At 39.2% G+C, this 13360-nt stretch overlaps 3 protein-coding genes across 5 annotated transcripts; 1 reads left to right on the top strand and 2 right to left on the bottom strand.

The window, feature by feature from the left end:
* Positions 1-684: 684 nt before the first annotated feature.
* Positions 685-1383, bottom strand: LOC135606525 (wound-induced protein 1-like). The gene has a single exon (XM_065097556.1). The coding sequence runs from the start codon at positions 1263-1265 to the stop codon at positions 831-833; it is 435 nt and encodes a 144-aa protein (XP_064953628.1). The 5' UTR covers positions 1266-1383; the 3' UTR covers positions 685-830.
* A 3223-nt stretch (positions 1384-4606) lies between these two features.
* On the top strand, positions 4607-10126 carry LOC135607830 (solute carrier family 40 member 1-like). 3 transcript variants are annotated; one of them, XM_065099956.1, is made up of 9 exons: positions 4607-5002; positions 5293-5443; positions 5543-5739; positions 6707-7189; positions 7946-8117; positions 8548-8685; positions 8894-9004; positions 9105-9236; positions 10043-10126. In XM_065099956.1, exons 1-8 carry the CDS (start codon positions 4887-4889, stop codon positions 9231-9233), a joined length of 1497 nt encoding a protein of 498 aa, XP_064956028.1. In that variant the 5' UTR covers positions 4607-4886; the 3' UTR covers positions 9234-9236; positions 10043-10126. The 3 variants fall into 3 exon arrangements, with proteins under 3 accessions (XP_064956028.1, XP_064956029.1, XP_064956027.1); XM_065099957.1 differs by lacking the exon at positions 10043-10126 and adding an exon at positions 9371-9746; XM_065099955.1 differs by lacking the exon at positions 10043-10126 and adding an exon at positions 9329-9746 and having other exon boundaries at positions 4608-5002.
* A 16-nt stretch (positions 10127-10142) lies between these two features.
* Positions 10143-13129, bottom strand: LOC135607831 (uncharacterized). Its single transcript, XM_065099958.1, has 2 exons — positions 12157-13129; positions 10143-10877 (listed from the first exon to the last, which is right to left on the bottom strand). The coding sequence occupies exons 1-2, from the start codon at positions 12895-12897 to the stop codon at positions 10680-10682; spliced, it is 939 nt and encodes a 312-aa protein (XP_064956030.1). The 5' UTR covers positions 12898-13129; the 3' UTR covers positions 10143-10679.
* Positions 13130-13360: the final 231 nt, after the last annotated feature.

Raw genomic sequence — 13360 nt, 5'->3', positions numbered from 1 at the left:
CGATCGATCACCTGGATGATCTGTTTATTGGATCAACATGATGTACATCTGCCCTGAGGGATGAAGACACATCAAAGGCCAGTGTTCTGAAAGCAACATTTACAGCACATATTTGCTTGATAGGTTGCTGTCATAGCCCTGACCACAAGTTTCTTCTTCTTCGATAGGTGAAACTTTAGGGTAAGGTGCAAGCTGAAGGGCCCTTCTCAGGACATAGTGATGAGCATTTGGTAGGCCTCCTCCTCCTCCTCCTCCTCCTCCTCCTTCTTGCTCATAAATGTTGCTGAAACGTAGGACTCCAGTACTGGCACAAGCTGAGCAACAGCTGGTGATGCCCATAGGTATCATAAAGAACAATGCATCGATACCTGTTGCTGAAAAGATTCTTTGGGCTGCCAAACGCTTCTGCTGGAGACTACAGTGCAGATGCATGATTAGGCAGATTATAATTGGCATTCTTGTTGGATCAAACAACAGATTTCTCATCCAGCTTACCTAGTAAATGAAATCACAAGATTGATATAGGGATAATCTTGATATAAATGAAATCACAAAGGCTTCCAAACTTTATATTGCACTGCATCTGCTGATTTCTTGTTTGTTCGTCATCAAAATCTTTTTTTCCTTTACTCATTCAGCTGGATAATCTCGATATAGTCTGGAAAGAGAGATGATAAACATGTATTGAGTGCAAAACCAGACTCTGTTCATATATTATTTACTATATTACATGTAAAGCAAGTCCAGTACACTCAGATCGGCCCTTATAGAGTTGTCCTCCATGTCCGTCAGGAACGAGCCGAGGACCATGTTAGTGTGCTCGTGCCATGCTAAACGGCGAGGACAAGCCCGGGGAGAGACCGGCCGCCCTGCGCTGGAGCCCTGCTCTGCCATAAGGTGCCGCCATCGCCGGAGACCGTGGAGGTGCAGCCGCCGCCACACTCGCGCACGGTGACGGACGTGTTGAAGTACTCCCTGAACCGGGTGATGACGCCGCCGTCGACGGCCCAGGCGTGGACCCAGTAGGCGTGCTTCCCCTCCCACCCCTCCGCCACCACCCAGCCCCCGATCGCCGTCACCGCCCGCGGCCTGAAGCGGAAGTCTCCGTGCCCCGCTTCCCCGGTCAGCAGCCGCCTCATGTACTGGCACCGCCGGGGGCCGTGGAACCACCACTCCACGTCCTCCGCCATCAATGCCGCCACGGCCTTCATGTCTCCCCTCGCCAGTGAGTCGTACAAGGACTCCACCAACCCCTTGGTTGCCATGCAACGAGACCAGCAAAGCTGTAAGAGAGACGAAGACTACGTGTAGTGTGTCGTAAGCGTCTTCCTGCAATGTGAGAGGGGAGGTATATATAGAGAGAGAGGAGAGGAGAAAGCCAGTGAAAGGGATCTTGATATGCTGGAACGAAGACCGAGAACTTTGGATCCGTGGCATGGTTGGTGCCAGAAGGACCAAATAAAATGTGGTCACGCAAGCAGGATGTGACCGACGAGCTTTATCCATTTGTTTAAGCTAAGCGAAGAGCTAGTGGGGAGTGCATCAATGGAGGGAGGTGTGATCTGGGAATGGAGGTTTTGAGACCACAATCTCACCCATAAAAAGGTCATGGATGTTGAAGGTTTGGTCTGGTCATTATATATATAAATAAACTATTTTTTACTTATATAAATATTTATAATTAATATTTCATGCTAGTCGGTTTACCTCTTTTCAAATTGTGCGAGCTAGTAAATTTGCTTTCTAACAAGTTTTGTTCCTCCTTTGTCATTGTCAAAAGAAGGGAAGATCCTTTGCATCAATTTTCAAATTATGACAAAAGTAAATAGTATAAATAAAAATTCAAGTCATGAATGTCAAAATAATTATTTTATCATGAATATTTCATCGTTACATCCATCAGTATCACGAGTTAAAGTGTTGCATGCATAATACCAAATCATCATGTATATAAATTATAAAATCATCATTACATACATGATTCCAAATCATCATTCTAGAGTATTATTTTAGAAAATGATAATTATCGATTTTCACATTATTTCAAAAGTCAATTTTTATTATGAAGAATATCAAAAAGAACTTGATGATGAGATATACTTCATAAATTCAAAGATTAATAATAAAATATTGATATGATCATATATATATATATGGATTCAAAACATCATCAAATATAATTTTTACTTAAAAGTTTTAAATCTCATTCGATATATTTTTAAAGGTACAAGTTAAATTTGCTGATAAAAACTTTAACAAATAATCGTGAGATTTTGGACCAATCTCACCTTCATCGCTTATTCTTTGAAAAAAAATTATAAATACTAATTTAATTGATAAAATATTTGATGATTCATCGTAAAGTATTAAGCTCGAATCTCATATTCGTCTCTTACCTTTCATAATATAAATAAATAAATAAATATATATATATATAATCGATATAAGAACTAAGTAATTTGACACTTCTTATTACCTATATTCATAAAAGATAAAATCAAATTCTTTACTGCACAAGAGTAATCTATAGGTTTGCTTGAGATATTAAAAGAATAATTTAGAGAATTCATAACAAATATAATAAAATAATCGACATAAGAATCATAAAATTAAATTATGAGATGCTTTGAAGCAAAGCCTTAGGGAGAACATTTATGATGTTTAAATGTGGGGAATTCTTCATCATGGTAGATTGGAATTAAAAGTAGTTCGAACCTATCAAACATTGATAGGTTTATTTGTCATGTAATGGGGATGGCTTCCTACCATCACTTTTTCTCCCTTCGAGTGTGACAACCATTGAGTTCATGCATCATCTCAAACTCCATCGAAGGTGGAGATTGTAGCGTTGATGGGGCATCATATCATAACCCACACACAGCTGTGAATAGTTTCAGCTATCCTCCTTGTCATCTGCATGCATACTTAGGTCCCATCTTTGTCACAGCACACTTCTCTTGATGATTGGAATGAGCTACTGAGTTGGAGCTCATAAACATCTCCCAATTATTGCCTCATGACGGATGATGAAGAAGCACCCTCTTCTCTCTCTCTCTCTCTCTCTCTTCCCCCATGCCTTATGATTGAGTCGGCATCTGCTGTCTTCTGAATCGACACGACGAGATGTGGATCATGATATCAATTCTACTCAATTATTTATGTGCACGCATGGATTCGGTACTTGGCCAGCTCATGATGTTGTCCATCCTTCGTGTGCCGACATCTGAATACAAGGCAATGGAATGCTTACTTATTCTATTTTTAATTTTCGATATCATCTTTTCTTAAATTAATATATATATATTTATTAGATTATATAATTTTATTTTTATTAAATAAAAAATATTATAGATTTGATTTGATTTTGATTATAATTATCAGTCGAGATAGAGTTTCAGATACAAATATAGTGTCTTATAGAACGATATCCTTTAAATCCAACGATGATGATAATTTTACAGATAAAATAAAAATTTTCAGAATGAAATAAAAGAATACACGATGTTGATCTTAATATATTATTATTTAATTTTAATTCTGATATTAAATTTTTTTTTACATAGTAATAGAAAGATGATTAAGAGTTTTATGTTTACACATCACAAACAAGAAGAATCTTCTAACGATTTTAAAGAGTTCAATAATAAGTTTTAGTGAGATAGACGAATCGAAAATAAAATTTAGATAAATTGAATCGACAAATATGGGGCCGAATAATATTATTTACATAATATTTTGATTTCCACCATGTGCTTCAATGTAGTTTTCATCATTGCCCCAAGATCCTACCGGCCTTTTGAACAGATCTCACATGGGTCCCATCTGTAGGTAACTGAGAAGGAGAATCTTGAACGGCGAGGTAAACTATAGAGGTGGTAAGTCAACCAACCTTTCTTGCACAGGTAAATTCTGGTCACCGATGGTGTGAATAAGCACGCTAAGCCTGGATGCAAGGATCTTTACGTTCTCGCTTGCGAGCGGTAAGATGACCGGACGAGGTTCGGACTTCCAATCCTTTTCTGTTGGGCTGAGAGTTACACCCAACCCAACCCAGCCCAAATTACGTAATTAGCCCACATATGTTTACCCGTTTACAGATTCACCTAGATCGTACCTCCCTTGTGATTGGATGCTCGGTGCAGAGCTGGTGGGTCCGAATAGTGACTGGAACTGGTCAGCGAAAGTATTGCTCTCTGCAACGTCACCCTCGAAATCCCACGTACATAAGTAGTAATTATGGTGAATTAAAATCAATTAATTCCCTTCAGATCACGTCTTAATTAATCAGTAATTAATAAGAATATATGTGCAGCTTTGCTAAATAAACTAACCTCATTTACTCGAGATAAACTTTAATATGCAATAATAATGTCAAATAGCTAAAATTAAATCATTGACCGCTTCCAAATCTTTTTGTTTTCTAGATAATCTAAGATAGATCACAGATCTAACTGCGTAAAATCTTTGCAGGTCAAACCTCTCACATGATGATGACAATAGTAAGACATGAACATATATGATGTAGAAAACGACAACAGGTTTCACTGTTTTTATATTCTTTGGCGGCGAAGGCTTCGTCAGATCCGACAAATCATCACCAAATGTTGTTCTCTCATATGTTAGAAGAAGATACCAAGTTATCTATTGATCGCAGTGAGGTTGTATACAAGTAGTTTCCTTAGATCTTTTGCATGCACCAAATCCACCTGCTACCCAAACAGGCAGGCAGTCTTCTCAGATGTCCCTTTGGTTTTCCTTGATGTCTTGTGCTTTCTTCAGTATTTGAGGCATCGGTCATAGGCAAGAGAGGCAGCAGTCCATGAAAGGTCTCATCTAACAAGTCCAAGCACAAGGAAGTTGAGCGTCGAAGGAAGAGGAGAGGTGGCATGGAAGGCAACATGAGGGAGGCTTTGCTGCCGGGGTCTTCGCAGCAGCCTCTTTATCCATCATCACTCATCGGGCGGATGTATACTGGCCATTTTCTTGCAAGATGGGGTGCCAGGTAATATGACTACCACCTGCTCTTGTGATGTATGAAGTCTCTCTGGTGCAACTCAGCTGTTTGATGAAAGGTTCTCCCCTGCATAATGAAATTGGACGGCATGTAATAGTCGAATTTGCTTCGGATTTATGCCAAGCAACAATAAGTTGCAGCCGATTAAGTTGAATTGTTGCGCACAAAACATTTATCTTCGTTTTCCTTCTTAAGAGAAGCCCCCGCTTTTTCCTTGTTGCTGTAGTCTCTCTGATTCCTTTCACTGAAAGGTATTATTGGCTTCCAAATGGTTGCAGAATGTGGGAATTCTCGGTGGGATTGTACATGATAAACATTTGGCCAGATTCTTTGCTCTTCACTGCTCTTTATGGTGTGATTGAATCTGCCTCTACAGCATTATTTGGTTCCATAGTTGGAACATTGGTAGACAAGTTGACCTACTTACAGGTGATTAGGCTTTCCTGGTTTTTGATCCTAATTTTCCAAGAAGATGTTGGTTTATATAGATTTGTAAGATGACTCGATCACTGCCTATTCATTTGACAGGTTCTTCGGCTATGGTTGCTGACCCAAAATCTGTCTTTTGTGGTTGCTGGATGCTCGGTGACTGTGCTACTAGTCTACAATGGTTTGATGTCCACCGCATTTGTTAACTTCATGCTACTAGTTGTTGTGGTTAACATTTCTGGAGCTGTTGGGAAACTCTCAACTCTTGCTGGTACCATATTGATTGAAAGAGAATGGTATGGGTTTTGTATAACTTATCATTTAGTATGATGCACATTTGTATCATGCTGGTCCTTGAACACTTTATTCTTTGCTAATCTTAATAAAATGTATGGAACCTCCTCTTGTGGCTTCTCTGTGTTTGCATTGCAATCTTTACGTTCCTCCAAGTCCATAATGCAGCTGTTCATGAATGAAAGACAAAGATATGTATAATAGTTCCAGGGGAGAATTTCACCAATGCTGGTTGTATATGTGCAGTCTTTGATTTCTATTTATTGCTTCCTATATGCCTTTTTGGATTACTGGTTACTACTTGCTGCTTTCCATACTATTCTCTGACCTACAAATTCTCTCGTCTGTGCCAATAGGGTTGTGAAAAGCGTGAATAAAAGATAATAGAGGTTGCTAGTAAATTATGTGAAAGCAGTGTTTAAGTGCATACTAAGTTTCATACTCATCAGTTTCAACAAAACACTAAATTCGAAGGTTTTTGATGGAAGAATGCTTTCAAATAGGGAATCTGTATTCATCTCTTTTTGGTTTTTCATATTTTCTTGATCTTGATGTGCAATTTATATATTTCACGCTTAGTGCTATCTTAATCATCATAACTCTTGACAAGTAAACTTTGGATATTTTTCCATGACAGTTTTCTACTACAGTCGGTCCTTTTTAGTGAACTTCAACATTTATCTGAAAAATATTGCATTAGATGACTTTAGGCATTGTATCACAGTATCAGGGCACAAATCTTGTGGTTCTTATTCTTATTGCTTTCTCTTCCATCATATTCAAGCTGTTTAAACTAGAGATCAGTTTTAGGCATTAGCAGTCTTACTCATATTCCTTTGTTCTTTATTCATCAAGCATGTTGTCGGATTCATATCAAGGCTTAAGGGGTTCCTGTCAAATTACCCCACTAGAACATGAATAGTATGCCCATGATATCTCTTACTAACTTCATTTTGTTTCTAAATACAGGGTGGTAGTAATTTCTACTGGGCAACAGCCGGAGGTCCTGACAAAGATGAACTCAGTCATTCGAAGGATTGATCTAATCTGTAAACTACTTGCACCTGTTTTCAGTGGCTTCATTATTAGCTTTATATCACTCGAAGCCTCAGCAGTGATTTTGGCTCTGTGGAATACACTCTCGGTTTGGCTACAGTATTGGTTGCTAACATCTGTATACAATGGTATTCCTGCTCTTGGTGAAAGTAGTCAAAGGAGAAATGCAAAAGTCATTCCAACTGATTGTTTAGCTAGCTCATCAATTATTGAGGAGAATGAAAACTGCATTTGTCCTGAAGAAAGGAGTACGGTGACAGAAGAATCCGATCAGAAGATCACTGTAGCTGAAAGGCTCTCAGTAATTCCTTGCTTTGATGCCTGGGTTATATATTCCAGGCAGGAAGTGGTTCTCCCAGGAGTTGCTCTGGCTTTATTGTATTTTACAGTCCTAAGGTGACTGCCTCGTGGAATTTCCACCTCTTTGTAGATAGAAAATTCTTGTGAATGCATACATGTTTTGTTGATTGCTCCAATCTTTGTTTATTGAGCTCTGGTTTAGACCTTTTTGAGGAGCAGTTTGATTTTATTGGAAAGAGTTAGTGTCTCTTTGCAGGGTAAACTTGAACTAATCAGCAAGATAGTTGAACAAATAGTTAACAAAGAAAGGTTTCTAGGGATGATTAATATGCTGACTGGACATCTCATTACAAGACAATGTTATATTAAAGCACAAGTGACCTTCTTTCTGCTCCATAAACTAACTTGAGGTTAGCTGGTAGCTCATGTTGAAATCTTGGGATCATGTTTGGTTACATAGTTATGAAATTCTTGAGTATAATTATTTTGTTATAACAATATATTGGTTAATAAATACTAGATATGCCATTTTGAACTTATTCATTGACCACTGTTTTCTTTGCCAATGCCTACCATAACCAACTTTCCCCGGACAACCAATGGACCTAAGCTTCCAAAAGTTTTGTTTTCATGTCATTTTTCACTTTCTTTACTCTTTTGTTTAGGCTCCAAAATGATCAGTTTGTTGCCTCCTAGTTAGTTATTAATGTAAAACACATAAGACATTTGTCTCATATGTAATGATCATTACCAATCACTTCAATTTTCTGTTCTTACTTGTTTATCATGAAATATACTGTTGATTTTGTTAAGTGAAGCTGCTTACGCCATGCCATTGTCTATTCTTCACAGCTTTGGAACATTAATGACAGCTACTTTGGAGTGGAAAGGTATACCTGCATATGTGATCGGCTTAGCGCGTGGTATAAGTGCTATTGTAGGAATAGCAGCTACAGTAGTATACCCAATTGTACATTCACATATATCAACACTGCGAACTGGATTATGGTCAATTTGGACTCAGGTATCACTTCCCTCTTCGGTACTAATTGTATGGAAAAATATATTAGATCGACCGTTCATATGTATGTTAAAGGCCATGAATCCATTACTGACATTTTTCTTTCCTGTCCTAATTAATGTGCTGTTGTTGTGGTCTAGTAGATTTGGTAATTCATAACTTGATTTGCATAGCTGAAAGTTAATTGTGTATTTTCATTTGAAATCTATTACATACCTTAGTTTTTCAAGAAACATTTTTTTTATTATCTGAAAACTCAAGTACAACCTGTGCTTATTGAATCAGGACACAAAAGAGAAACTAAAGGATTTAGCCATTAGCCTTTCCAAATACAAGAATATCGGGACGACTTGCAAAATTTGTTAACCAGTGTGCACTATATATTGAGATAATTTAACTAACTGTGAGTCATTGCTTTGGTTATATGCTCCAGTGGTGCTTCTTGCTGGTATGTGTTGCTTCTGTTTGGATGCATAACAGCATAACTTCAGCTTGGATGCTAATGGGTGGAGTTGCAGCATCACGGCTTGGACTGTGGATGTTTGATCTTGCTGTTATGCAGCAAATGCAGGTAGAAGTCATTTCAGATGCGTATCATTTCATATGTGATCTTAATCCTCGAGGTATTAGTAAGTGCATCATTGGAGACATTACGTGCCAAGGCTGGCAAGAGATATATTTCAGTGAATCTGGTTCTGTCATACTTCATGAAGGCTTCAATGATGTTCCTTCTGATTAGTAACATACAATAACCTGTCTGTGACTCCTTTATGAAACAGGATCAAGTTCCTGAATCTGATCGATGCATCGTGGGAGGGGTCCAAAATTCATTACAGTCTATGTTAGACTTGCTGACTTTTGTGATGGGGATAGTCATTTCAGATCCAAAGGTACCTCATCTCTAATTTGTACCGAACACAGCTTTCCTTCATAAGAATAACTACTTGTAAGGGGCACTGCCTTCTTAATAGTTTAATTCTGTCTCAACAGGATTTTGGTCAATTGGTGCTCTTGTCATTCTTGTTAGTATCATCAGCTGCTGCGCTGTATACAATCCATGTATATCGCGTCCGAAAACACCTTTTTCACTTTGACAAGCTGTTAGCAAAGATCTACTGACAGGTAAAGCTATTTATATGCCTGATCTTCTTGGCTTCATAGGATATCGTTGTCACATATTTGCTCAGTGCGTTTATAAATTATAACCCTTGTAGAGAAAGGAAGAATAACTGCTAATTCTTGCTGGATGATCACAGAGTCTGAGTTCAAGCATACTTTAGCTGGGTGGCTAAGGTGGCAAAAAAAATGGGTCATTTCACTTTATAGAATAAGAGCAAGCAAAGTGTTGTAGTGAAGTGCATTTGGCTTGTTGAATTCTGGTTTATAGTCATCTGTATCATAATTAATGTGATTTCGCTGATCTTAACTGAGGAAGGTTTCTGTTTCCTTCCTAGACACCTTTCTATGTTGAAATTTAGTGCCTACACTCTGTGATTGTCATTGTAATCAATTGCTTTGAGGGAGTGTGTGGGAATTGCATGTTATCTTTTGTCTATAAGTTTTAATCCTGTTCATGATTGGATTACAAAGAGAAGCTATCAAAAATTTTATAGCGCCATTGTTCCGATTTAATGACCATGTGACAGCATTTTCATGTAATAGTTAGCAGTTCTATGATCTTTTTGATTATTTTCAGATGATAATACTTTTGTGATCATTTTAATTATAGTCATCATTGGTCGCTTTCGTGCAGATGATAGGTTTCACGTTCGAATTATGTAATAATGTCTTGTATACAGTTTAATATATACCAAAAAGAACTTTTCACAGGTCTCTTTTACACATGAACATTTAAATGCTTACCTTTACTCTTTATGTTCCAATATACTTGTAGCTAAAGGCATCATTTGTTGTTGGCTTTTGTGCAGCCCTGTTTTACTGTTGTCATGTTGGATTCTATAATCCACCATGACAACCAAAAACATTGTGCCATAACAAAGTCCATAACCCAGAGAAACAAGAAGTCAATAGAGCAAAGCAATCCAAAAGATGATACCCTTCATAGCTTGAGAATACTACAAGCCTACAATTGATGAACCACCATTTACATCCCTTGAAAAGAGAGTAACATCATCTCTTGGATCACCAAACAAGATCATCAGTTGGATCTGAGACTATAATTGCTACCATGTCTGGCCAATAAATTTGAGTCCCTCTTATTTGGCACAAGTCCAATGATTGCATATCAGTTACATGATAGAATGATAATCTATGTCAACTTGGCCTCCAAGCATCATTATCATTCATTTTAACAAGAAGAAAATTTCACAGATAATTTTTAATATAACTAGGTATCAAGTCCACATTGACAACAACAGCCACAGCAGCATGCATTATAGATGCTTGCTTTTAGCAGGCAACAAGGCAGATTTCTGTATAAGACTTAGAACTAATTGAAAGGGGGGGTGGGGGGAAGACTACGAGATATCCTGGTGCCAAGGTAGGTTTCTGTATAATATTTAGAACTACCCGAAAGGGGGAAAAAATTTTCTTTATGACAGATGGTCACTTTTCATCGTTCAGCTTTTGAAATAATGACTTGGTTGCTTCATAAGTAGACCAGCAAATGGCCGCTGCTGGTGCATGAAATAGTATTCTAGGTTTCCAGCCCCTCATCAAGCCAGTATACCCATCGCGCCTTATTATAGCCCGTATAACCTCACTTGTAGAGCTGCTTGAAAATCTATCACAACCGCAAACACCCTGCTCGAGAAAGAAAAAAAAGAGCCAACTTCGACTTCAAATAGCAGAAAAAAGCTCAATATGCAAATGTACTATCCAATAATTAAAAATAAATCATAGAGAACCTAATAATATAAATAGTGTGGCAGAATGAGTCAAATGAAACTGAGGAATTGAAAGAAGTCAAAAGGGGAAGAAAGCCAGAAAAACAGCATTAAAAAAATCCTGACAATATAATCTTTTTTCATAAACGAGCAAATGGAAGACATATATCATATCACAAAGATGACACATATCACTAACTACAAACCCAAAACAAAGTAACACCAATTTTCCTTTTGCCACAAGTGTAGCTTCCTGTAGTAGTGATTCTTTCGATATCTTAGTACTCTAGTTACCAGTAATACTCTTTATCCTTTAGGAGCTATAGAGCTTATCCTATTATGCAGAACAACAAACCTACCTAGTTTCCGAGACTGGGAGATTATCTTGGAAAGCAAGCTTGGTGAAGAAGGATGATACCACAGCTCAAATTAGGTAAGTAAAAGGAACCCATAACTCAGAATTGTGATGATACCACATTAAAATTCTGTTCATAAAAATTCAATTCTTGCTCAACCTTTTTGCTGGTCTATTTTCAGAGATTTCTGCAAAAGCATATTTTCTTTGAGGCTGAGCATAAGAATCTAGTCATTGTCTTGGCTTCCATCTGTCAAAAGATCCATGTGAAAAGGATGCACTCACATATGGACTCAGTGCTCTAAAGGAATCTTACACTGAGCTACTGTGCAACAGTTAATTCTACATAATCTATTTCCTTAAGGCAAATGTAAAATAATTTGAAAATCATAATCATAGACTTTCATGAGCCATCAATATGTTCCATAACTTTCAAAGGCCATAATCATAAGCAAAGACTTTGAAAAGCCATGAAGAATAAATGCCTCCTTCTAGTGGCTGTCTCCACAGGGAATCTTAACTTTCATAATAATGATTAAATCTACTGATTTGAAGCTATAGTGTGCCCATATGGTTTCCAAATCATTCTAGTCCTTATTTGTACAAATCTGATGCATCAGGTGACAATTTTGCAGCTTTGTTCAAGGTACTAACAGCAACACACAACAAGACAAATAGCTGTGTTCACAAAATCAAACGCCTCGGTGTTGGCACACAAAATACTCCATAGATTCAGCACAACTTCATTGAACCAATATTATGGATGAGAGCTGCTTATAATAAGAGCATAAAGATTCTTCCTTTGAGCTACTGGTTGTATATATTGGCTTGGAGTATTTACCTGACACTGTAGCTGTGTCTTGACCACATCGAGCGGTGTGGTGACAGCCGCCGCCAAGGCACCCGCAGCAGCGCCAGCAGTGGCATGCACGACTAGTCGCTCGTCGCTTGCAATCTCCAGCGAAATCTCCCTCATCCCCCTCTTTGCCGCCTCATATGTCGCAAAGTGCACCGCGGTGTAGGGGGCGTTCATCACCACGGTAGTCTTGTACGAAGCGAAGAACGCCCTAAAACCCTCTTCCCTCAGAACCCTGGCGACGCAGTCCATAACCCCTCTGTATGGACTACCCTTCAGCTGCAGCCGTTGCTTCACGGTGTCCATCGGCGTGAACACGGCGTCGCTGACGACCGTAGCAAGCACCCCGGAGGCAGCGTGGACGACCGGATTGTTGGGGTTTCCCCTGGCGAGAGACTCCTTGGAGAGCTCATATACGGAGAAGTAGACGGCGTGGGCGGGGCCGGCGCCGAGGCTCATGGCGCCGAGGCCGCGGTAGAGGCCGAAGGTGCCCTCGAGGCTGAGGACGGCGCGGAGAGCCTGGCGCATGCCGAGCGGCGACCCCGCCTGCATCCGGGTCTTGAGGGTGTCAACGGGAAACATGGCGGTGTGCTCGACGAGGCCGGCGACGGATCCGGCGACCATAAACTGCCAGAAGCGGAGGCCGTCGTGCTGTGCGACGCTGAGGTCGCCGGCGGAGGGGAAGAGCTCCGGCCGGCGGAACTTGGCGGGGGCTTCGGTGGCCATGGAGGGGGCAAAGATCGAACTTTGATGGAGAGAAGAGGAAATCAAGATCGAAGAGGCGTGCACCCGTGCAATACTTCAGAGAAGAGGGAGAGTGTAGGCGTCACATCGGATCGAAATCAAGTGGGGGAATCATCGGGAGCGAGGAAGAGATACTGATCATAGCGTTGGTGTTCGCTTCGGTCGATATTGGGGTTTCGATTCGTTCTGTCGTCTGCTGTCTCCGTCGCTTTGTTTCGTGTTTCCATTTCCGTTTTTGTTTCCGTTATAAGTTCAACGAGGTGGTTGCTAAAACAGAAAACAGAAAACAGAAAGAATCGAAAAGTTCTATCAGAAAAATGTATTAAAGTATATTGCAAAATTAAAATGGAGAAAAGTAATACGTGTAATGTTTCATTAATTAATATACTATAATTTATTTATTTAGATGCAGCAGGAAATCTTATTAAAAAGGAGTATGCATGCA

Source organism: Musa acuminata, chromosome BXJ2-3 (assembly GCF_036884655.1).
Source record: "Musa acuminata AAA Group cultivar baxijiao chromosome BXJ2-3, Cavendish_Baxijiao_AAA, whole genome shotgun sequence".
In the NCBI taxonomy this organism is placed as follows: Eukaryota; Viridiplantae; Streptophyta; class Magnoliopsida; order Zingiberales; family Musaceae; genus Musa; species Musa acuminata.
The sequence above is the reverse complement of the archived record's forward strand: the minus strand, read 5'-3'. Positions and strand labels throughout refer to the sequence as shown.